The sequence below is a fragment of the Opisthocomus hoazin genome, chromosome 8 (genome assembly GCF_030867145.1).
Source record: "Opisthocomus hoazin isolate bOpiHoa1 chromosome 8, bOpiHoa1.hap1, whole genome shotgun sequence".
Taxonomy (NCBI): Eukaryota; Metazoa; Chordata; class Aves; order Opisthocomiformes; family Opisthocomidae; genus Opisthocomus; species Opisthocomus hoazin.
The window spans coordinates 40,175,160-40,199,255 of NC_134421.1; the positions used below are offsets into that span (position 1 = coordinate 40,175,160).

The following is a 24,096-nucleotide window of genomic DNA, read 5'->3' on the forward strand; positions in this document are numbered from 1 at the left end:
TTCCACTTGGTGATTTTCAGTAAAACCCACTTACAAAAGACCACTTTAAAAAAAAGGAGGCAAGAACAAGTTAAAGGATTTAATAGCTAATCTGTGCTAGGTTGTACTGGACCTAAGGAAGAAATTCATTAACTACTCAATGTGCTTTTTTACAAATACTCCTCTTTTATCTGGTGAGCCTTATCTACTGCAGCATGTTCAGTGTACAATACAAATATTTGAGTAATCATGACATAATTGCCATTCAGTTTGTCCATGCAATCCTAGTGAAACCCAGAGGAAGGCAACTGGTTTCAGTGAGCACAGAATACCCTTGTATTTCAGCAAAATAATTGGCACAACACACTTCATTCCAAACATATCCGCTGAAAGAGATAAGTGAAAAGAATAAACAGTGTAAATAGATGGATTTATTTCACCAATGTAGGAGGCATTCTACAGGCAACTGTTCAACAGCAAGCTTTAATGTCAATGCAGATTTAATGAAGTCAGAATACATCACATCACTGAGGACTGCATTTGCAGATGTAAACCAGCATAGTTCCACTGCTTTAGCTGGAACTTCACCAGTCTGTAAATTCTAGCCTTGAAAAATCTCACCAGATATTCCCAGTTGCTTCTCCTTTCTTCCTCTTCTGTTTCTTTGTAGCCTAAGACTAAAAATAGTCAAATCTTTTTTCCCCTACCTCTCTGTTCTTTTAGCAGGTCTAATGAGCCTCTTCTTCTCCACTTCAGTCTCTTCAACTTTCTGCAGGAACTTTTTTCCCCTTGTTTCATAGAAACATTGCATAATCTGGGCTGGAAGGAACTTCTGGAGGTCATCTAGGCCAACTTCCTGCTCAAAGCAGGGCTAACTTCAAAATTAATTCAGGTTGCTCAGGGTTTTCTCGCCCAGTTGACTTCTGAGTATCTGCAAGGATGGAGACCGCACATCCTCTCTGTGTCTTTGTCACAGTGCTCAACTCTTCACTCGAATTTTTATTTTTAATATTTCATATGTTGCAGTTCTTCTCCTTTAAACTGCTTCCATAATTCTCCACTTCAGCCTCGTGCCTGCTTCTACCTCTTAAAGTTGTAGCAAATATTCTATTTCCATGCTTTCTGAATTTTCTAATGTATTTCTTCATAACAGACATACACCCCTTCCTTTGATATACAGGGTTATATTTACTCCTCACAGGATTCAAACTGATGCCATATGGGTAGAGGTCAGGTTGAATGACCGCGGCTTATTGCCCAAAGCCATTCAGGTAACATGACTACCACTAGAAATGCCTAAAACCCCCCTCTTCTTCTCCTTTGCTCCTGCGCAGCTAACCCATCTTGCATTTGAAAATCAGACTTGTGCCTAATAGTTGTAGAGCTTCAGTGGTTTCTGAAAGCGTAGCGGCTGCTAAGTTCAAAAAGGTGTTTGATTTGAATGCCTGACATCATTGCCTGAATCATTTTGATATTCAAGTTTGGAAGTTTACTTTCTGTTTAGGATGGAAATTTGAAAAAACAATTGAAAAAATTGGCTCAGTTGGCACTGGATTTTGAGCAATAGACCCATGGCACTACCAGGAGCTACTGGAACAACACTGGCAATCTAAATAAATGCTGTCAATTTTAAATTGCTCTAAACAGTCATCCTTGGACAGAGAAGGACCTTCGGTGTTTACTCTAGAAGAGCTGGTGTTCCTTTCTAATGGAGAATTCAGGGAAAGTTAAGCACATTAAAACAGGATTTAAGAAAAGTAATCTTCATGTTATTAAAATATTCATTTTTTGAAGTAAACAGTGCCTGCCTTCTCTAAAATACTGGAAATGCATACATAGATGCATACATAAGTTTTTAAAAATTGAATCATCTGCTTCTATTTGCTTTGAAGTGGGCTATAGTGAAGCTTTGTGCTTGAAATGAGAACATCGAACTTTGTCCTCTGTGATGTTTAATGCTTCTGTTCATTTTTAGAAAAAATAATTTTGCAAATCATAAACAAGTGAAACATCACATCTTAATCAGTGGGTATTTGCTTATGCTTAAGGAAACAATGGCCATCCTTAAACTTTGCTCTACTACTATGTGAGCAGCCCATGTGTTAGCTTTCTGCAACAGAACATCTCAACATGCCAAAGTAAGCGTTGTGTCTTCATGCTTCTGTGATGGTGAGGATGGAGCTCTCTCCACCCACCTCCTATTCTTTCTCACCAACCAATGCTCAGAACTGGAGTTCTGTTTACAGCTCACAATCAGTCTTCTCCAGTGTAAGCAGTTTAAAAGCAATAGTTCGGAAGTCTCGCTTTGTTGTTGGATTACTTCGATATTCACGGTATTTGGACACATAGACTTTCTGTTTGTTCCCACTTTGCAGAAGTTGTCAGATTTCAAGTATTTGTTTCTTGTCGTATGACTGTGCTTATCAGTGACCCACACAGAGCAAACAGTTTAATATGCGTCTGAGAGCTGCCATTTTCAGAGTATTCAAGAAGACAACTCAGTATTCCCAGCAAGACTCACTATTCTCAAGATTATGCTGTATAAATATACCAATACACTCTGGAACAATCCATACCTCCCTTTTACAATCCTGGACTCTGGCAGGGGACATCTGACTCTATTCTAGCAGTGAAGGTTCTTCCAGTGCTATCCACCTTCATTCAAAGCTTCATGAGCTCATTCCCTCATTTCAGGGGAAGAAAACATGTCCTCTAACTCCATTTCTGCCTTACAAGATTCCTAAAGTAACAGGTGAGTCAGATCACAAAACAGCCTTAAGACAGAAAAGGCACTTCAAGCCCAAAGGCCCTCCTTGAGGCCATTCTGCCTCTGACAGAGCGGTCACTGGTTCCTCTCGTGCCCCAGCAAGAACAGAGGAAGAGGCTGGATGAGCTGGGTCCCACCTGTGCCCTGACACCTTTGGCCATATGATAAGCAGGTTATCACTTCTGAAATTGTTCATGGTATCTAGGCCACCAGCCCACTGGCGAACAAAAGTGCTGAACACAGCACTTGCCAAGATTATACACAGCTCTGTCTCGACCCTGTGTCTGACTTACTTTTTGTTGAAGCAGACGAGAAAAGGTTGAGACAAACCACTTAATAAAGAGAAGACATAAGGAATATGTGGGAAAAAGTCGTACGTACATTGCACGTTTTCTGGAGAGCATTGGTGGCTGAACGGACAGATGTCACTGCGCGCACTGACTGACCCCCATCCAGCTTAGAAACACGGCTCACCACAGGCATCCGCATTCTAGGGATTTTCATGTAGATGGTCGACGCCGAAAACGAAGCCCCCATCCTTAACAGACATTAGTCATGAACTAAATGGATTCTCCAGCTTGGGGAATTTTCAGTTCAACGTTAGATTCCTCCCGCCCTCCGCAGCAGGTTTAATCACAGCTACGAAAACTAGATTTGAGGACCAAACAACCGAAAACCACGTTTCGTTAAAATGAATACCAGAACTGCCTCCTTTTCCTGAGAAAGGGAACCGCTGTGCAGCGATGGCGGGCATACGGCCTCCTAACCACCTGCTTTTGGCCAGGCTGGCAACCCACGGGCTCCGCGCACGGGGCCCTGAACGCTGCTGCCAGCAGCTTCACCCAGACCTCTCCCGGGGAGCAGTAACGTCAGCGGGGGAACCGCGTGTGGGAAGAAAACCAGTCCAGTTCGTGGGTACCGCGCCTCAGCCCCTGCCTTGAGCTCGCCTTCCTTCGAAGCTGCCTGTGGAAACGGCCCTCTCACCCCCGGAGCAGCGTCCTCCTCCCCCCCCGGTGCTGGCGTGAGGGGCGGGTGGCCGGCGGGGCGCGTGTGCCCGCCACCCCACCCGAAGGGGGACGCCCGCCAGCTTCCCGCCGCCGCCGCCCTTCCCAGGGTGAATCCGGCGCGGCCAGGCTTCTGCAAGGTCCCGGTCTTTCCTCTCAGGTGGCACCGGGCTCTGACGCCGGCTGCGCCCAGCGACGCGGGGCAAGGGGGCGGGGGGCGGGCGCCGGGACCCCCCGGGCCGCCCCTGCCCTTCCCGCGGCCGCCGAGGGCCCGGCCCGGGCGGGTGGTGCGTGAGGGGGAGGCGCCGCGCGGCGGCCGCGCGCGGGGGCTGCCCTCCGCCATTGGGCAGCTCCTGCCCCGGGGGCGGGCCCGGGCCCCGGGGCCCGCTTTGAAGTGCGGGCCCGGGCATGGCCACGGCCTGAGGGCAGCTGACATCTCCCCGCTGGCGGCAGAAGGGCCGCCCTCGCCCACCGCGGCGGAGAGCGAGCCGGGAGAGCGGAGGCGCGGGGCTGGGAGGAGAAGGAGCGGGAGCGGGCGTGTGAGGGGAGCGCGGAGGCGGCGAGGCGGGGCGCGGGGAGCATGGAGGAGCCGAGCGGCGCGGGGTTGGCCCGGGCGGCCGGCGGCTGCTGCTGAGGCGGGCGGCCCGGGGGCGCTGCGGGCGCTCCCGCCGCGGAGCCAGCCATGCGGGTGGCGAGGTGGCTGGCGGCTCTGTTGTGCCCCCTCTCCCTGCTCGCCGCCCAGTCGTGGGCGCTCCGCTTCCACCCGGCGCAAGGTAAACGAGCCGCGGCAGCGCCGCGGGTCCTGGCCCTGCGGGGGGAGCGCGGCCTCGCGGCGGGGGGCGGCGGGGGCTGGAGCGGGGTCTCGGCAGAGGGCCCTCCGCCGCTGGACCGCCGGCTAGCGCCGCGCCCGGAGCTGCCGGGGTGCCGGTGGAGGTTGCCGAGCCCGGCTGAGTCCCTCTGCTTTCCGTTGCAGAGACCTTGGTGAGGCGGCTTTCCTCCTACGAAGTCGTCACACCTGTCCGAGTGAATGAGTTCGGAGAAGTGTTCCCTCGGACGCGTCACTTCAGCAGGAGGAAAAGGAGCTTGGAGACACCGCCGGAGCCCGTTGCTTTCCGGACGCATTACCAGCTCCGTGCCTACGGGCAGGTCTTCCAGCTCAACCTGAGCGCGGACGCCGGCTTCGTTGCTGCTCAGTACGCTGTGGTGCACGTCGGGGCCCCCCGGACGCAGCCCTCCCCCGATCTGCGCCACTGTTTCTACCGTGGGCACGTCAATGCCCAGGAGACGCATGTGGCCGTCTTCAGCATCTGTGGTGGCTTGGTAAGCATGGTGATTACTGCCTCCTGTCTCCATTCATATTTTTCTCCTGCCTGAAAGAAATGTGGTGGGATGCCTTTGCTGCAGAGCCGAGCTGGAAATTCTCAGGCATCGTTCCAAGTAGTTGGTCATGAAATGTCCTGGCATCGGCAGTTTGCAGTCATGATGATACTTTTTTTGGCAGGATATACAAATGCTTCTTTCAAAGGATCTGTTGCTGGTCTGTCATAGAATTGGTTGATGTAACTCCTGACACCCAAGAGCGTTATAAGGAAGGAAAAAACATGCCTCAGAAGCACAGTAAGCTATTGTTTTGATAAAATGATGCTGTTAGTTGGCATCAGTTGTGTGTTCATAGCTTTATAGACGCTGTGTGGTTATGAGCGAGGAATAACGGTCCTTGAGATAATGAGAGAAGAACTGATGTTGACATTTTTGTTCCTCTGCTTTCAGCAATGCTGTAGAGGTGTGTCACGTTCACTGGGTGTGCAACAATGCGCTCCAGTCACATTGCTGTTAAAAGTGAATGGGAAGCTGCACTTCAATGGGGGTGCGTGTAGAAAACACTTCTTAAAAACTGAAATGAGCAAACAAAACTCCATTGATATATGTTCTTTACTTATCCCTTGATAGCATTCCTTATGTCTTCCAAAGTGATAAAGAAGAAATAGTATTGCACAACTGTACCATAACAGTTGTTTAGCAACAGTTGTTGCTAAATTTTCTAGTTTTGTGTCTAGAAACAAGAAGGCTGATACCTTGTGCTATACCACGTCACTGTTTATTGAATTGCTGCAGACAAGTATGTGACATGCACACTGTAAAAATGTGATGCTGTAAATATTACTGCAAACTTAAGTTGAAGTTGTTCCATGTTTTTTGCAGTCACTCAGGAAAGTAAAGGTGCAAGACTTTTATTTTTGGGAGCTGAAAAAATCCGACTTCATATTCTAGTCTCTTTCTAGTAGCCTATAGAAAACAGAACGGAGTTGGCTGGATGCGTGCAGGAGGGTGTAACGTGTATTAAAAGAAGGTGATACACGTGATGGAAAAGAGGCTCAGAAATAATTGGTTCTTGAGAGAGACACCTCTGTCTAGTGCTTATTCTTGGATACATGGATATATGCCAGCTTGTCTTTGGGTTGAGGCCTGTAGGCTTGGGCTAGTCCTCGGAAATTATTGTAGAAGCAAGCATTTGAAAACAGTAATTTTGTATTCATCAAAGTTTTGCTTTACAAACAGTTGTCATCGGTTTCGTATAACTCAGACAAGAATGAAATTCAAATGTATACCAATTGCCCCGATAGGTTGCACGCTTAACTCAGAGGCAGTAGGAAAGAGGAAGAATCACAAATATCTTTTTTTGTGTTGTTCCATATTCTAGGAGATGCTCATATACCATAGCATTGAAAATAGTGTCATACTCTATATGAAATAAATACAAGAAGTTTTAACACCTTCTCTTTTCATGACTCTTATTATCTGTTTTGATGCTGTCCCTGCAAAGCATCACTTTTCATTACTTGCAGGGACCATGTGTGCTGAAAATAACTTTTCTGAAAAACGCGTACCTACTGCATGTAGAATTTGTTTCAACTACCTATTATTTAGCAGTTCTCAAACTCTTCAGCACAAGACCCTCTTCTTTGTAATAATTTGAATGTCTCACTTCTCTTGTCTCTCCCTACTTGCCTGGTACATTACAGTCTGTGTCATGTATGCTTCCACTCGGAAATCCTTGAGCGCCTTTAAACTGAGCGTTTGCCTCTTCTAGATGAACCTTGTGAACTTTCACTGCAGCTTCCAGCTGGACTTCATGTCCTCAATCATTGCCTGGCTGATGGAGTTCCCAGTCTTAGCCACCCACAAAGGCCTGGCTGTCCTCGTGTGCTCAGGACTTTTCTTTTGCAATTCATTTCACCTCCTGCCCAGGCAGACACAGCCTTGGGGAAGGTATGCAGCATACCCAGCGTTGTGGCAGCTTTCCCCTCACTAATGAAGCTGGTGAGGTTTTCAGAAGGGGATGCAGAACCTTGCGTGGGTCCTGGTGCGCTTTTTGTGCGGCACGCCTGTAGCTCCCTGGGGAGGGATTGTGTGGGGACAAAGAGGCAGTCATAACCAGCTCGTAGCCTGTATCTGCAGAGTATCCTCCAGCCTGACTCGGAGCCTTCAGCCTAGTGTTCTTCATCCTCATGGATTCGAAGTAAATGTTACACTCTTCATGTGACTGCCTGGAGTTGAGAGAAGAATGGATGTGAAAGGAGGGAGACAGACACCAGGTGGAATTTTCCAGTGAGATATTGTCCTCCCTGAATGCATTCCCCACTCACAGGTGGGGCTACCCTCAAAAGTTAGTTAAAAGATTTTTTTTTTTTTTCTCAAGGTTTTTAAAATATCATAGCTTTGTGCATTCAGCTAAAGTACCTGCAAAAATAAGCTAGTCAGTTATGGCTCTTGCATTGAACAGCACCATGCTCCATGAATAGAGTCCAGCAGAGGGCTACGAGGATGGTGAGGGGACTGGAGCATCTCTCCTACGAGGAGGGGCTGAGGGAGCTGGGCTTGTTCAGCCTGAAGAGAAGGCTGCGGGGGGACCTAATATATGCTTACAAATATCTGAAGGGTGGGTGTCAGGAGGATGGGGTGAAACTCTTTTCAGTGGTGCCCAGCGACAGGACAAGGGGCAATGGGCACAAACTGAAGCAGAAGAACTTCTTCCCTCTGAGGGTGATGGAGCCCTGGAACAGGCTGCCCAGGGAGGTTGTGGAGTCTCCCCTGGAGATATTCAAGACCCGCCTGGACAAGGTCCTGTGCAGCCTGCTGTAGGTGACCCTGCTTCGGCAGGAGGATTGGACTAGATGACCCACAGAGGTCCTTTCCAACCCCTACCATTCTGTGATTCTGTGAATACATGCAGAGATCTAAGTGGGACTGCTGCCGAGGTGAGATACTACTTACTGTGAGACAGTAAAAACTAGACTACTGACTTGGTAGTCCTGTGTTATTTTTTTTTTTTTTAAGTAAAATCTCTGCTCTTTGTAGGATCCAATTTTTTCAGTGCTGAACTCGAGCTTGGTGTATGGAAATTAAAATAACAAGGGATTGATTTGATCTATTGGGTGTAATTTTTATTTTCCAGCTTTGCATATATAAGGCAATTACTGTAGACCAATGCTGTAAAAGCTAGGGAGGAAAAAAGGATGTGGACTTAAATGAAAAGGTACAGGGAATTCAACAATGGAATTTTAAAAATTGATCTGAAGATGTGCCTGAGTGATTTGAAGTTAAACCAGGTACTTGAGTTCACTTTATCCTATAGGCATCTAGCCCCAAGCTCTGCACTGCCTTCGTTCAACAGCTTCACTCCTGCTCCCCGAGTTCCTTCTTTCCTTTTTTCCATTCTCAAGTTAAGTGTGTTCTCCCCCTCAAGCTCTGCTTTCCCATTTCACCCCCAGTTAAGCCTTTTTCTGAGTGTGCCAAGAGCATATGCAACCCAGAGTACCCATGGAGCATTGCTTAATGGCTCCTGACACCCTGCATACAGTTTTGTTGTGTTACATTTTGGAGCGTGCCCTGGGTTCAGGGATGCAAATGGAAGTCAGAAGGTCAGCGGGGAGTCTGTAGTAATTGCAAGCAGGGAGTGTGTAATTAGGGAAGTTTGGGATGCTGTCAAAGGCAGAAGGTCGTTTGGAGTGATGGCCTCGTTGCCTGGTTGAACATCTGATCACATGCAGGCATATTTCTTGCATCTTTAGAGTAATTTTTGACATTTTACACTTTATTTCACTTTATTGTCCTACGTTCTATATCTTTTTTTTACTGCATTGGTCAGTTATAACTTCCTACAAACATGGGGAAACAAGAATTGCTGAGGATGTTCCTGGATGCGTGTAGACTAAAGAGAACTCTCAAACATTAATTTAACATCACTTAACTTTCAAGAACATATGGCTTACAAGTTTATTGACAAATACTTTATTCACTGGTATTTGCTTGTATCTTAAAATGAGGGAGCTATCACCATGTGTAACCAGAATGAGCCTTCGATTGCTAGCAGGCCCCTGCCTGAAGAAGGGATCTTTATTTTTATTGGTTTTAATCTTGAGTGAATGTTGTAAACCCAGTTTTAGTCCTTTAAGAAGCCTCGTATTGTTTTGTGGAGGTTGGGAATGAGTTGATTTATGCTGAGGATAGTTAAAATCAGTTTTTGTGATCTAGGAGAATACCTGATTGCCAAAGGTGTTGTATGTGACTACTGTGAAAGAACGAAAGGTAAGAAAGGGGGAAGCGTACATCTTTTTGGGTGTACAGTCTCACATGTAGAGAGCAGTTTCACATGCTCACTGACTGGCAGAAGTTAAGAGTAGGAAAGTACGCGTGAATGTCTTTCTGCATGGATTTGCTAGCATCAGCTTTCTTCAGTCTAGGAAGGAAGGACTGCTTACTTCTAATGTAGCTTCTGAAGTGTAACAAGGTCTGCATGACAAATTGCTTCTTTGGAAGCTCAAGGAAGCTGCTTGGTAACACTCCTGCACATCAAGCTTACTTTTGTCTGGAGAATGGCAGGAATATGAACCGAAGTGTGGATCTTCGGAATTTCCTTGGTATGAGAGGTTGTGTGTTGTGGTGTTTTTTTTTTGTTTGTTTGTTTGTTTTTTACTAATGCGGGTCAGTGGATCACCTTTCTGAGAGATTTTAAAAACAATTCTGTCTGCTACTCTATGGATGAGTGCAGTGTTTTTTTTTTTTCAGGAAAAGTCCTGGAATTTATTTTAATGAAATGTAGTTTTTAATTGTTTAGGTTAAAAAAAAAAAAAAAAACCAAAATCCAAACAAATAAAAACCCCACCAAAACTTGCTAGAAGCTAGTGCTAGCATAGGTAGCACTAGTTTCTTGTGGAGATCTCATGCAGGCAACAGACTCCAAATATTTGCTCCCCAGTTTTGTGCTGCTTAGTACTAATAACTTCAGTGAGTTAAAGCTTTCTTTGAAAAGCCAATGTAGTTTAAAGCTTCTAACTGGAAGATATGCTTACCTTGACATAACTTAATGCTTTAACTTACAAGCTGTCACTTCAAAAAAGTTACCTTCTAAAACTGAAAGGCAGATTAGTTTTATGCATTCAGGTGATACTTCTAAACCTATGAGCATGCATAAGCCGCATACTAGTTTTTATAGATTTTATCTTAATGTAGAGATTCCATCATAAGCTAAGAAAAAATCATATTAAAATGTCAACTCAAGCAATTCTTGTTTGGACAAACTAAGTCTTATTGATGCTGACTGGCTGACATGAAGACTTCCACTTCACAGTTCTGGTTTCACTTGTCGTTTAGATATTCAAGGTGAGTCTCTAGCCCTGAATCTCTGCAATAGAACAGTCAAAAACTTTGGTGCTTCCACTATTGCCCTGTGCATTTTTTCGATCTCTCACCAGCACAAAGTGGTTTCAAGTACAAGGACTGACTTTGCAAGTGAAAGGTAAGATGTTCTTTTTTTGGTGGTTGTTTTTATACCTAAACAAGACAAAAAAGGATGAGGAAGTAGACCAAACTCTGCCTTCTTTACATTGAAAAGATCTTGATAAAGATTTCTGTACTTGATTGCTTCATTTGAATTTTTAATTTGATTTTTTTTCTGCTTTCTTCTCTGATTATTTGTTCTTTTGCTCTTGACTTCATTTAATTTACAATTTTTATCTCATTTACCTTGGGTCTTTTTCCTGTTAGCTTTTCCCTAGTATGTGTTCTCACAAGCAGGACCAACTCTTAAATATTTCTGCTTCTGTGACACTTTATCTAGCATTTTTCAACAACAGTCTGTTTTAATGACTGCAGCTGCCTGAGGTCTTCCCAGTTTTGCTCTGCTGGTCACAGGATGAATGGCACATATCTTTTACTATTGCTATCGTGTCTCTTTGTAGCTTTGTAGATGCTAGATGTCTTTTTCACATATATCTGAGAGTGGAACTTAACACTTGAATTTACTGGAGTATGGTCCTGTATCGCAGACTCAATTTCTGCCTGCTTTTGCAAAATCTATATTCGTCACACAATTTGTTATAAAATAGTAAGACAGCTTAGGTCCCCCTGCAGCTGGTACAAAAAAACTTGAAACATCATCAGCATATATTCTCCAAGCTCTTTACATCTCTGATTTTCCTGAATATTTCCACAGATGTTACTCTTTTACACACGGACCAGCACAGATCAGCAAATACAGGTGGTAATTGCAATTGTAGACTGAGAAAATACATGGGGTTCTGAATTGTGCAGCTGAAGGTCTGTCACAGAAAATGTCTATTGGAAGCAGCAGGGTCTGAGTATATATCTACCTTTTCACCAGCAATTCTGCATGGATTGTCCTTTCTGTAGGCGTGTCCTGGTCTGTTCAATGTCTTATTTCAAGGGGGCTCAGGCATCGCTGGCCTGCCTTTTGCCCATGCCCTGTATCTGGTAGCCTTCTTACCTGGTGGCTGCTTGAGTGCATTCAGTTTGCCAGATAAATTGTTCTGAGGGCTGTAGCCTGGTCTTAACTGATGCCTTTATAGGAGATCCACAATCTCTTTTTCATCATTTTGGGTTTGTGACACAGGTGAATTTGCTGGAAAGCTGTGGGCAGCCACAAGAGGCTGAATTTACCTGCATACATGTGTGTATAGATACATATATATAAAAATAAACATACACATGCTCATTGGGAAGTACACAGAAGGTACTGTGCATGAATGTAAGTGATAGAGGTGTCAGGGGAGGAGAAAGGACACAACATATGGCCCCTTGCTGTCACTAGGTGAGATAAATTACTAAAATAGTGTGTAAAACGGCTTTTTTTTTCTTTTTTTTTTTTTTTAATGTTAAACTAGTGCTTCCAGCCCCAACAGTTAGCTGTCATGGATCTCAGGAAACTTTGTACTCTTTGTACTCTTGGGGAATAGATAATGTATCTGCAGTAGTTTCAGTTGTCATTCTATTTCAGACATACCCTCGTGTAGAAAATGGCAAGATTGTGGTAGCAAAGTCAGACACCGAGAACAGGCCATACCTTCTGGGTACATACGTATTGACAAAAGTCCTCAAGGTAACTGATTCTGTGGTTAACTAAAACAGGTGAAAATCTAGCCACACCTTGTGGGTACTTGAGTGATAACTGCCTGATGGTGCATGTCAAGTTGAAAGGACTTTCTAGAGCTATTCACCTCCTGCTGAGAGAAAAAGGTGCTTCTGCATGTGCTTAACATCAAAGCTAGGAAGTTCTCTTTAAACAGAGACAGGTTGCAAACATACATTTGCTTTACATTACTGAGACAGACAAGATCATGTGATGGAGTTTCCTCCGATGTTAAGCGTATGGGTTCCTTAGGTCTGTATTCTGTGGGAATACTTAGCTTGATGATTATTGATGTCTTAAGCAAAACCTCTAAAAACCAAAAATCAGAGCCAACACCCCCTCTCAATACCTCTACTGAAGGAAAAACAAACAAACCCAAACCCTTCATGTATATATGCATTTTGTTTCACCAGTTTCAACCGGTATTGAAGAATAGCTGCATTTCCATGAGGAAATCTCCATCTATATATCTATGACAAGAGCTGTTATGCATAATTTTTAATTGACTTGTCTATCTTGTTTGCAGTGAATTGTATATAAAGATAAAAATAAATAAATCGCCCATCTCTCTTGTCCTTCCACTCCAAAGAATCTTGTTAATTGCCGTGATCTCTTCTCTTTCCATGATCCCTGTTATTCTCAGAGAATTATGTCAGCTGTCTTTGAGATTGTTATTCTGTCAGTCTTTAAGTTCTCTGCTATTTAGCTGGTCTGTTGTTAGAAATTGTATTTAGAAACTCCTGGAATACCATTTTTACCAGGCTTCAGAGAGACTTTCTTGCCTAGAGTAGCCTTACAAAGTGATGTTCAGGATACATAGAGACAGGATTTACACTTCTGCAAGAATATTCTTTTCCCTATATGTTATGCAATATGGAAATACCTTTTTTATGTGTTTCTGAGCGGAAGTAACTTGGCAGTAAGAGCGCTGGATCCAGTGCTATGGTTATCAGCATGGTTAGATCAGTTGTGATCTAGACATACAAATAGGTAAGATCCCTTTAGGACTTTACACGAAATTAAAATTCCGATCTGGAATTATGTAATTGTATTTAACCAGTGATTAAGTGCCTTTCCAGACCAGGACGCTGCTAAGCATAGGTGGGTGCCTCATTAGTTCTGTTCAAGGTGTGATTAGGTGTGCTAAAGGTGTGATTACTGTCTGCTCATGAAATCTTAACATCGCAGAATCTGTAATGAGATGTAATTAGATCACAGTTAAACTTACGATGAATATTTTTTTTCCCCCTGTTATAAGCTTTTAGCTTTTTATTCTATTTCTCTCTAAGAAGTTCAAATATAGTGTTGCTTTCAGTCACTTCTGAAAAGGTATTCCACCAGAAAATACTTATTCATTGCTAGATATTTCTTCTTTGTTGCTTAGCTGGTGCATTATTTATGATTTTATTACTGTTTCCTTACTTCTATTGTATTTGCTGTAGTTTTAATTAATACATTAGCTTGCAACCAGTACCTCTTGTTGTGTTTCTAGCTAAATTATCTTCCAGTAGAAATATTTTTTCCAGATGTTGGCAGTGTACCATGATCAGATAACCTCTAATACTTTTTTTTCAGTGAACTAATTAAGCTATGCTTAAGTCTTTTATTAGAAAACATTGTAACAGTGGAGCAGGAAGAAAAGGGTGAAAGGCTTCTCACATGATTCAAAGAGCTTTGAATTAACACAAGGGGAAGGGGGGGAAGAGAATAATATAAAAGAAATGGATTTTGTAATTTACTTTGACTATGAAACTACTCTTGCCGTAAACTACTTGCAGATTTTTGAGTTTGAGTTAAGAAGCCATACCATGAGGGCATGAAAAATACTTGAGTACGGGAGTGGAGCTTACCTGGGAGGGAGTCTGCCAGTTTAGAGTCATGTTTTCCAGAACGTCAGTTGTTCTTTTAGCATTTTTCTGAAACCTTTCCAATTTTGCTGTTGGACATATTAATTCCACATTTCTGAAACCTGCTATATATCTCTTATGTTTTCCATGTGTTTTACAAAGTTGCCATTATACACAAAGATGTAATTTGTATGTGGGCATGGTATGTATTTGAACCATAAACTCTGCAGTATTTATTTCTACTATTAGAGTAGAGCAAATGCATTAAGACGAGACAGCTTTAAGCCACTTCAAACCACTAAGGCATACCATATATAGTGAGTAGCTGTGTTGATCCATTGAACCTTGATTTAATATAAAATGTCTTAACTCATCCAGAGTATTTTAAATCCAGGAGATAAATTATCTTTCTCGTGTGGGTTTTCTCATAATTTTCCTCACATCTATGCATATCCATAGTCCTGGGTAGCACTCCCTCTTTGGACCACTTATTTATGATGTGCAAGAGACTGTTTTCAATTTTTTACTCCACTTCTAGTGAGGAGATCTTTTCAATTTACCTCTTTATCTGAGAACAGAAATAGAATGTTTCAGGCAGTTTTCTTGTTACATGATTTGAGAGGCATCCGTAGGTAAGTAAATTCAGTTCATTTCTGATTTCATTTCCTGCAAGTGCTTGGGCTCCTGTTTCAGCAACCTACCTCTGTACCTTTAAGTGACTTTGGTTTATTTGGGTTTACAGAATCACAGAATGGTAGGGGTTGGAAGGGACCTCTGTGGGTCATCTGGTCCAACACTCCTGCCGAAGCAGGGTCACGTACAGCAGGCTGCACAGGACCTTGTCCAGGCGAAAGTATTTTTCATTTGGATCTCTCAGCCCTCTTCACTGTGTGCCTAACTCACAGTAATAGCTCTATTTGTATCCGCGGAGTCTGTCATCAGGTTAAGTATCACTTTCAAGCATGATGGACTATAAATTAGATAGTGTAGCTGGTGACTGAATTTTTGTAGACCTATGTGAATGAGGAGACACCCACGTGTAGCTAACGAAAATTCAACTTCAGTCTTCATAGAGAATTTAAAGGATTGGAATTGGTGGCTTCAAGCTCAATGTCTTCGTGGATTTTAAATGACAAATACCATATACCCTTCTTAAGATAGAGTACTGTTTTAATCTCTCATCCTTTGGTTTTCCTCGCATATCATATCAGTTCTTCTCAGCTTGGATACGGGACGTGCATAAAATTTATCATAGACTACTGGTGGGACGTGTTCCTAACTAGTCAGTGATAGTAATTACTTGTTTATCTATACATTGTTGGAGAGGAGGAAGTTCATTGATGAAAGAGTGAAAGTTTGTTACATTACAGTTTTTTGATCAGTTATGTCTTCCATATCTAAACAAACAGTTGATTCTGGGATACTGTGCAAGAATCGGTGGGCTAGACAGTGAGAAAGTGAGAAGAAGCCTAGCTCCATTTTTTAAAAATAGCTAGCCCAAGTGTCTGGAAAGGTGGAATCTCCAGTCTTAAAGACACTATTGTGCCTTCTTGTGTTAATCTTTTGATTTAAAACAATAAACTATGAATAATTCTGAGGTCATGAAACATAATATAGGATGCTTCCCTTCCAGTTGTCTGTCCTAACTTTTTGGGCTATAAATTTATGGTGTCTTGTGTATTTTCTTGAGTATAATGAAGATTTAGTTCTTTTGCTTCCTAGACAATTTCTCTAATCACTTTCTGAGAAGTGGCAGTAACTATGCTCATCTTCACAGTAGCGATTAAAAGAGAGAGAACTGCCTGCTCCCCCCACCCGATGACTTCAGTGTGTCTTTTTTCAGCACAGGATTCTGGATTTCAGTTAGCATACGTGTATCAATTCTGACTGAGATAATTAGACTGTAGAGTAATGAAAGCTGAGCCACAGATGTTGCCAGGCATTTTATATTGTATATTCATTGTTAGACTCAGCCTGATTTGCAGACTTTGGAGCACCATTCTGAGTTGCTTGATGGTCTGGTTTTACAGTAAACTCTTGCTGATATGAAGTTGCTTTTTTGCCAGGAAAAATCGTTCTCCATTCCAGGTGACCCTTGCTATTTCAGTTGAAAAATATCTTTAAAATGTCTTTGTTGGTAGGAGGCACAGATTTTTAACTGTGCAGAGGAGTTGGTACACAGCGTATGTGATTTCCATCACTAGTGTGTGAACAAGAGATGTGTGGGAGTGCATGTCTAGAAACAGCTCTTTTGGAGTATGAGCAATCCTAGATTGACTTGGTTCAGTCATGATGCCTCATATTGACTCTTCCCAATCCACTGGATAGGATAATGGTGCATAAATATGGTTTTGAACTCCTAGATAGGATTTTTCTTCTGGTAGCACTTGGTTGTCTAAGTATGGGGTCAGGAGTCTGAGTGGAATTTTTCAGTGATCAAACTCACTCGAAAACATATGTCTTGGTGATTTTTATTTTTTTTGTGTGTGTGAAATGGTAGAAAAATGTAGGCTTGTTCTTGCAGTTCTTTTTCCAGTGGAAGTCCAAAATTCCAGATGAGTTTTGTTTACAATGTAGAACAAACTGTTTCCTTATTATCTCTTTGCTGTTATTCTCATAATCAGTATGTTTGTTGTAGTTGAAACTATTTCTTTCTAAGATCTGAAAGCCTGTTAATCAGAAAAGCCATTGAAGTGACGAATACAGAATATCTGCTGTAGCAGATATAATAAGATATATTAGAAGGAGTAGGAGGGAAGTAAATTGTGTGTGTGGAATAAAGTATTAGCTGTGAAGTTTTTGCTTACATCTGAAATAAGATATTTTAAATGTCTCTTGTTTAGAAGTAGGGTTTATGGTATGTCAGGAGAAAAGAATTAATATGATAGAGTTCACAAATAATATAGGGTCAATTTTATGATGTTTTGGTAAATGGGACTTTATATAAATAAAAAAAATCAACATGAATCTTAGCATCAGTTCTTGCTGCTTTGTCCCTGAGTGACAGGCTCTTGTTGTCCGTCCCTGTCATTTTGCCCAGAAGGTTGCACCTACTTAGGACTAACTGACAAGCTGTGGCATATCTGTTTTCGTGAGGTCCTTCTGAGGGAGGCACATAGCGTTCTCAGTATGCTCGATCAGCCGTCCTCTGCAAATCACACGCCCTGGAAACACTGGATGGGAGAAGGCTGAACTGGACATAAAGGATCCAGCATGAAGACTGCTTGCAAAGAATGTAAATGAACCTGAGGGGCAAAAGTGTTTCTGCAAGTTAGATTTAAACAGTCTGTAAAGGAAAATACTATTTAGCTGGGTCTCTTTTCATTCTGCAACAAAGGTGATGCAGAGGATCCAACCACAGTGGGTTTACAATAACTGTAATTTTGGATGATACGTGTGCTATGTATCAGGCAAGATTACAAAGAATCTGATGTATGCCTGAAGCCTAACAGACTTACAAACATAGAAAACTGATAACTGCTAGAAGGATCCCAAATTCAAGGAGATGTTAGAATTCCAGCACAATACCCTGGACACCAAGGTAATCTGCACCAGATTTTAAAAGATTATTTGTAGATTGCTTGGGGGGAAAAAAAACTCTTCGCACTTTTCTCTTGGATCTTGCTCTGTCACTCTCTATAACCCTGAGTTTCAAGGTTGATGTGAACGCTTGATCTCTTAGACCATATTATGTAGATGATCACTATTCTCGTACTGATCGACATACCTCACTAATATGGCACAACAGCTAACAGGATGCAGTGCACCTGCTCCCTTGAGGTGCCTAACCGGCTGAAGTGAGGAAGTTGCCAAAAAGTCTGAAAATAATTTGATGAAATTGTTATATGGTTTTTCCTCCTCATAGTCTCCTGAAATAAGATACTAAAGCCAGAGGGAACTATGGATTTTGTCAGAAGTGCAGAGAGAAAGAAGAGACTCTGTTTTAGTATTTCGTAGTTGAATGGATTATGGGGCAGGGCAGGTGAGGTGCAAAGGAGCTTAATTTTTGTTCTTTTTCTTTGTGTACATGCTAGTACTTTTAGTAATCAAGCTGCTTTGGTTCCCATTACATAGTTTCCCGTATGTGTCTGCTGGGGAGGGGGGAAGGGGGGGTGGAATCAAAGGGGGAAAAAAATGCATTAATGTCAACTTTGAATTCCTGAAATTTTGTTTCGAATTCTTTAAAAAGAATGTCAGGTTAACACTGTTTCTAATCTATGGGCAAAGTACAATTTTATAAGAAAAATGTCATGTAAATATGTAAAGGAGAGAAGGCAACAAATCAGTCTAGAATTTAAACAAGACTCAAATCCTCAATTTCTTGGTGGCCTCTGCTCCCCTTTGCACAGTTCCCAGCTGGTCATGCTTGGTTATACCTAGATTCTCTTTACTTTTGTGATCTCCTTTGTTTCATTAACTCAGTATAGTGATTATCTATGATACATTGTTAATATGCAAGGTAGTCTGTTATGAGTTATTCTGGTGGGACAGGTCTCTGAAAGCAAACTTCTCTTTGCCTTACCTTTAAGCTTCCATCTCCAGCTTCCACTCAAGTTACTTCTGTCTCACGTGTAAATTCCATTAATTTCAAAAAGAATCATTAGTTTATTATTTCAGTGAAAGTTATTTTTATGTCAGTGTTTTTAGTGGAAAATAAATCAATTACTTCTCTTACTTTCAGATGGGTACCTTTAAGGCACATGATGGTGAATATTTTTTAGAACCTCTCATGAAGGCGGATGGAGGTGAACATGAAGATGAGCATAACAAACCACATCTTATATACAGGCATGAAGAACTTAAGTATCAGAAATCACACAAACCTTGTGAAGTTTCAGGTACAGTGATACTTTAAATTTCAATGTGACTTTTTCAAATGTCAAATGTTTTAAAAAAAATAAATTTAATTTTCATAAACAATATTTATCTCCAGATTGTTCTAATAGAACACACACACTTCTGTTATGTAGGCTTGACAGCCATTTCTTTTTTTCTGCCAGTGGCTAATTCAAATGTAGGACAAAATGGGCAATTAAAAACATCACGATATTGCAAGAACTTCTCTGTGGGTCTGCTTTTACACCTATGTTGTCTCATATGTAAACATTTAAAGAGTAGAACTACAGGAGTTGTTGCTTGTATTCACAAAAGATAATGAATTTATAACAGTTAATATAGGACATCTGTCTTCCTCAATTATGGAAGTATCTAATATTAGGCATTAATGTAGATTTTTCTCATAAGTATTTTAAATAATTTATTCATACAATATATTCATAATATTTAGTTTTATTTAAAATAAAGTGTGGTAATTTACAAGCATACTATTAGGATATGTGGCAAGTGAATGATTGTACTTTCATAGCTTCACAGTATATAGGTTAATCATTAAGCAAAGTAACTTAAGAGTGAGAACGTATGCAGTGAAAGTGACTATGAAAGACAAAAGAAGCTTTATTAATACCCTGAAGCGGTGAGTAGGAAGCACTGTGCTATAATATGATTTTTGGTGGGACGTAAGACTTGGGCATCGCATGCATTGTCATAGTCAGAAAATAATGTGATGCAAGAAAGGCGCCTTCAGCTACCATCAAAGTACAAAAACTAGACAAAAGAGCAGGATTAGAAAGTATTTATTTGCAATTTAAAGTGTCAATAGACTCATTCTGAGCACTGAGATACCATCTGCTTTGGGGTAAGATGGTGTAGAAGTCTTTGAAGACCCTGCCTCCGCAATGTACTACTTAGTCTTTACTATTATACTAGTGGCATTTAAAAAATATTTTTCATTGTGTTGGAAGCATGTTTTTTTTAAGCCTAGTGATGTAATAAATGCTTTTCTGTTGCTATTGGTAGAAGCATATGAGCTTCATATGAGCTGCAAACAAAATACAAATGGGTGGTGATTCATACAGAAGAAAGAAGCTTATAGTTGGTTCTGCTTGGCATTTAGAAACATGTCCTCTAGTTAAAATTCTATACCTTTCATGAGATTGAAATCTGCATTCATGCATTTTGAAGGTACTTGAACTTCAGGAATGTTTAAGCAAGGCTGAGTGTATAAATACGACTATCTGAAGAAAAGGAAAATAATAAAGTTTCAACTTTATTTTCCTAAGGAGTATCTGTCCTGATGTTTGAAAACATAAATTGCAAAAATGGTGTGGCTTGGGGAGCCCAGAAGTGGACACAGTACTCCAGATAGGGCCTTACTAGGGCAGAATAGAGCGGGAGGAGAACCTCCCTCGACCTGCTGGCCACACTCTGCTTATTGCACTCCAGGATCCCATTGGCCTTCTTGGCAACAAGGGCACACTGCTGGCTTGTGGTCAACATGCCATCGACCAGCTGCTTCCCAGCAGGTCAGCCCCACGCCTGTACTGGTGCATGGGGTTATTCCTCCCCAGGTGCAGGACCCTGCACTTGCCCTTGTTGAACTTCATGAGGTTCCTCTGTGCCCAGCTCTCCAACCTGTCCAGGTCTTGCTGAATGGCAGCACAGCCTTCTGGTTTATCAGCCACTTCTCAATGTTTGGTGCCATCAGCAAACTTGCTGAGGGTACCCTCTGTCCCTTCATCCAGGTCGCTGATGAAGAAGTTGAACAAGACTGGGCTGAGTACTGACCCCTGGGGGACACCACTAGTTACAGGCCTCCAACTAGACTCTGCCCTACTGATGACAACCCTCTGAGCTCTGCCAATCCACCTTACTGTCCACTCATCCAGCCCACGCTTCCTGAGCTTCCCTATGAGGATGTTATGGGAGACAGTGTCAAAAGCCTTGCTGAAGTCAAGGTAGACAACATTCACTGCTCTCCTCTCATCTACCCAGCCAGTCATGCCATCACAGAAGGCTATGAGATTGGTCAAGTATGATTTCCCTTTGGTGAATCCATGTTAACTACTCTTGATAACCTTCTTTTCCTCCACTTGCTTAATGATGCCATCCAGAATGACCTGTCCCTTTCCAGGGATGGAGGTGAGGCTGACTGACTGGCCTGTAGTTCTCTGGGTCCTCCTTCTTGCCCTTACTGAAGACTGGAGTGACATTGGCTTTCTTCCAGTCCTCAGGCACTTCTCCTGTTCTCCAGGACCTTTCAAAGATGATGGAGAGTGGCTCAGCAATGACATCTGCCAGCTCACCCAGCACTTGTGGGTGCATTCCATTGGGGCCCATGGATTTGTGGGCGTCCAGTTTGCTTAAATGACCTCTCACACAATCCTCCTCATCCAAGGTCTTGCTTTCGCCAGGCTTCCTCTCTTACCCCCAGGGACTGGGATTCCTGAGGGCCAGCCTTAGCAGTAAAGACTGAGGCAAAGAAGGTATTCATTAACTCCATGTTCTCTGTATCCTCCTTCACGAGGGTACCCACCTCATTCAGCACCAGGCCCACGTTTTCTCTAGTCTTTCGTTTGCTGCTGATGTACTTGAAGTCCTTCTTGTTGACTTCTACATCCCTTGCCAAATTTAATTCCAGATGGACCTTAGTCTTCCTCATTGCATCCCTGCATATTCTGCCAATGTCTCTATATTCCTCTCAAGTGTCCTGTGCCTCTTTCCATGTTGCATAGACCTTTCTCTTCCCTTTGACTTTTGCTAGAAGCTCCTTGCTCATCCACGCAGGTCTCCTGCCTCCTTCGCTTGACTTCTTACTAATGGGGATGCACAAATCCTGAGCATGGAGGAAGTGATGCTTGAATATTAACCAGCTCCTTTGGACCCCCCTACCTTCTAGAGCCCTAGCCCATGGGATTCCTCCAAGTAGCTCCTTGAAGAGGCCAAAGTTGTCTCTCCTGAAGTCCAAAGTTGTGATCCTACTTACTGCTTTGCCTCCTACATGCATCTCATGATCACTGTAACCAAATTGCCCCCAACCTTCACATCCTCAACCAGTCCGTCCTTTGTTTGTCAGCACAAGGTCCAGCAGCACACCTCTCCTTGTTGGCTTCTCCCTGACCTGTATTGAAAAGTTAACATTGGTGCTGTGCAGGAACCTCCTGGACGATGTGGGCCTAGCTGTGTTGTCTTTCCAGCAGATATGAGGGTGGCTGAAGTCTCCCATGAGAACTAGGGTCTGTGATTGTGAGGCTACTTTTAAGTTGTCTGTAGAAGGCTTCATTGACTTCCTCTTCCTGGTCAGGTCGCCGGCAGTAAACACCTATGGCAGTGTCACCCATATTAGCCTCTCCCTTAATTCTTACCCATAAGCTCTTGACTCATTCTTTGTCCACCCCCAGGCAGAGCTTGATACATTTCCGTTGCTCCTTCACATAAAGAGCAACTTGCAGGCCTGTCTTTCGTAAAAAGTACATAGCCACCCATGACAGCATTCCAGTCATACAAGCTGTCCTAGCTCGTCTCTGTAATTGCAATGAGATCATGGTCCTGCAACCACACACAGATCTCTAATTCTTCCTCTTTATTCCCCATGCTGCATGCATTGGTGTAGAGGCATTTCAGAGAGGTAATCGAGCATGCAGGTTTCCCTGGAGTGGTGCAAAAAGATCCACCATAGCCACTTACGCCCTTAAGATGGTTGGCCTTCTGGCTGTCAGCTTGGGAGGCAGCTAAAGAACAGTTGTTGCTGCTGTGGTTGGCCTGGCTTATTCCCCAGTTGGGTGCGATGGCATGAGCGTTGACACTTTGGACCCCGCCCCCCAAGTCCTTCAGTTTAAAGCCTGCCACATTTTTTTTTTTTTTAAAGTCAAGCAAGTGTTGTTATTCCTGATTCTTTTTTTGATGATGAATAATATGTACTGAACCAAAATAGAGATCTTTCAGTTTGTGTGGTTTGTTTATTTTTCTATGTTGCGTATGAGAATTCTGTTAATATAAGCAACCTAGTGTGAGAAAAGGGCTCTAGGCATTAAGAATATGGTCTCTTTCATTTATTGGAGCAACTGCAAAAGATTGTGAGCCAGGGATCACTGTTATTTTGGGGGACTGAAGTTACAGAAATGTTCGTGGAGAAAAACCCTGTGTTGTTATATTTCTGTCCTTATAAAGAAGTGATTTGTCTCCTTTAATGCTAGCCTTGCCTCATTGTGCCCATCCTCCCTTTGAGGAGGAACAGAGTATATCTAGCAATACTTGTGATCATGAGAGTTTCTCTAGTAATTGAACCTTGACAGACGATATGAAGAGGCATAGCATTCAGTGCATCTTTTTAGTTTGAAATTGGACCATGATAATTACTTCTAAAATTGTCTAACTAATCTTTTCCTCACTTGACTAGTTTCTTCTAAACTAACTTGCTCATAAAAAAAAACCAACAAAATTTGAAACCCTGTTACAAGCCTTACTCAAGTCAGGATAGGACATCTGCTGTATTTTCTCTATCCGTAAGTCCTGTTTGCTTAACACAGGAAAGCTCATCTGAGTTTGCCATAATATGTTTTTGAAGAATACGGTAGCTATTATTCATCCACTTGTTGATTTTTGGTGTTAATAAACAAAATTAATGTGATTTGTTGTGGTATTGAATTCATCTTGGCTGGTCCAGAAATTCAGACCATCTTGAAACTCCCATTTTAGATATGAATGCTGCTTCCCATTTTGCCAGTACTCTGAAATCTCAGACACCTTCTATGACTTAGTAAAGATAATGTGCATATGAGATTGCACTGAAGAAAACTGGCTGAAGCATCGAACTCAGTCAATCTGAACACATCTAATATACATAGCTACTCACAAACAAGTTCCTTTTCAAAGCCAGCCCCCAAATTCTCCCCTTGTTATTATTGTTAGTAGTTTTTGCAATTATTTTAGCTATATTTTGTGACTTTTAGACAATTACTCAGCAAACTTTAAGGTGCTTGCTGCTGTCCCTCTGCGGTTGTTTTCTGTCTGTATTGTGCCCTAATTTTAAACAGGACAGACTATTGATCTGTCAAAAGTGGCTTAAGGCTTATGGATGAAGGCTCTTCCCTGGAAACATGGAAGGTGTAGATTTAAATCTTCTCAAGTTCAGAGTGGCCGGGTTGGGATCTCTTGAGTTCTTGAGTCAGTGCTATAGTCACTAAGTCATTAGAATAAAAGGATTAGGAGACATAGCCTTTGGCAACTACTTTT

The 24,096-nt window shown here is 42.4% G+C and overlaps 1 protein-coding gene across 6 annotated transcripts in view; it reads left to right on the top strand.

The window, feature by feature from the left end:
- The first annotated feature begins 4,363 nt into the window (after nt 1-4,363).
- Nucleotides 4,364-24,096, top strand: part of ADAMTS20 (ADAM metallopeptidase with thrombospondin type 1 motif 20) — a 112,038-nt gene continuing 92,305 nt past the window's right edge. For all 6 annotated transcript variants that reach the window (XM_075428136.1, XM_075428139.1, XM_075428141.1 and 3 more), the window contains exons 1-3: nt 4,364-4,523; nt 4,724-5,070; nt 18,707-18,863. In XM_075428136.1, the coding sequence (XP_075284251.1) occupies nt 4,433-4,523; nt 4,724-5,070; nt 18,707-18,863 (595 nt within the window). In that variant the 5' untranslated portion in view covers nt 4,364-4,432. The remainder of the gene's footprint in view (nt 4,524-4,723; nt 5,071-18,706; nt 18,864-24,096) is intronic.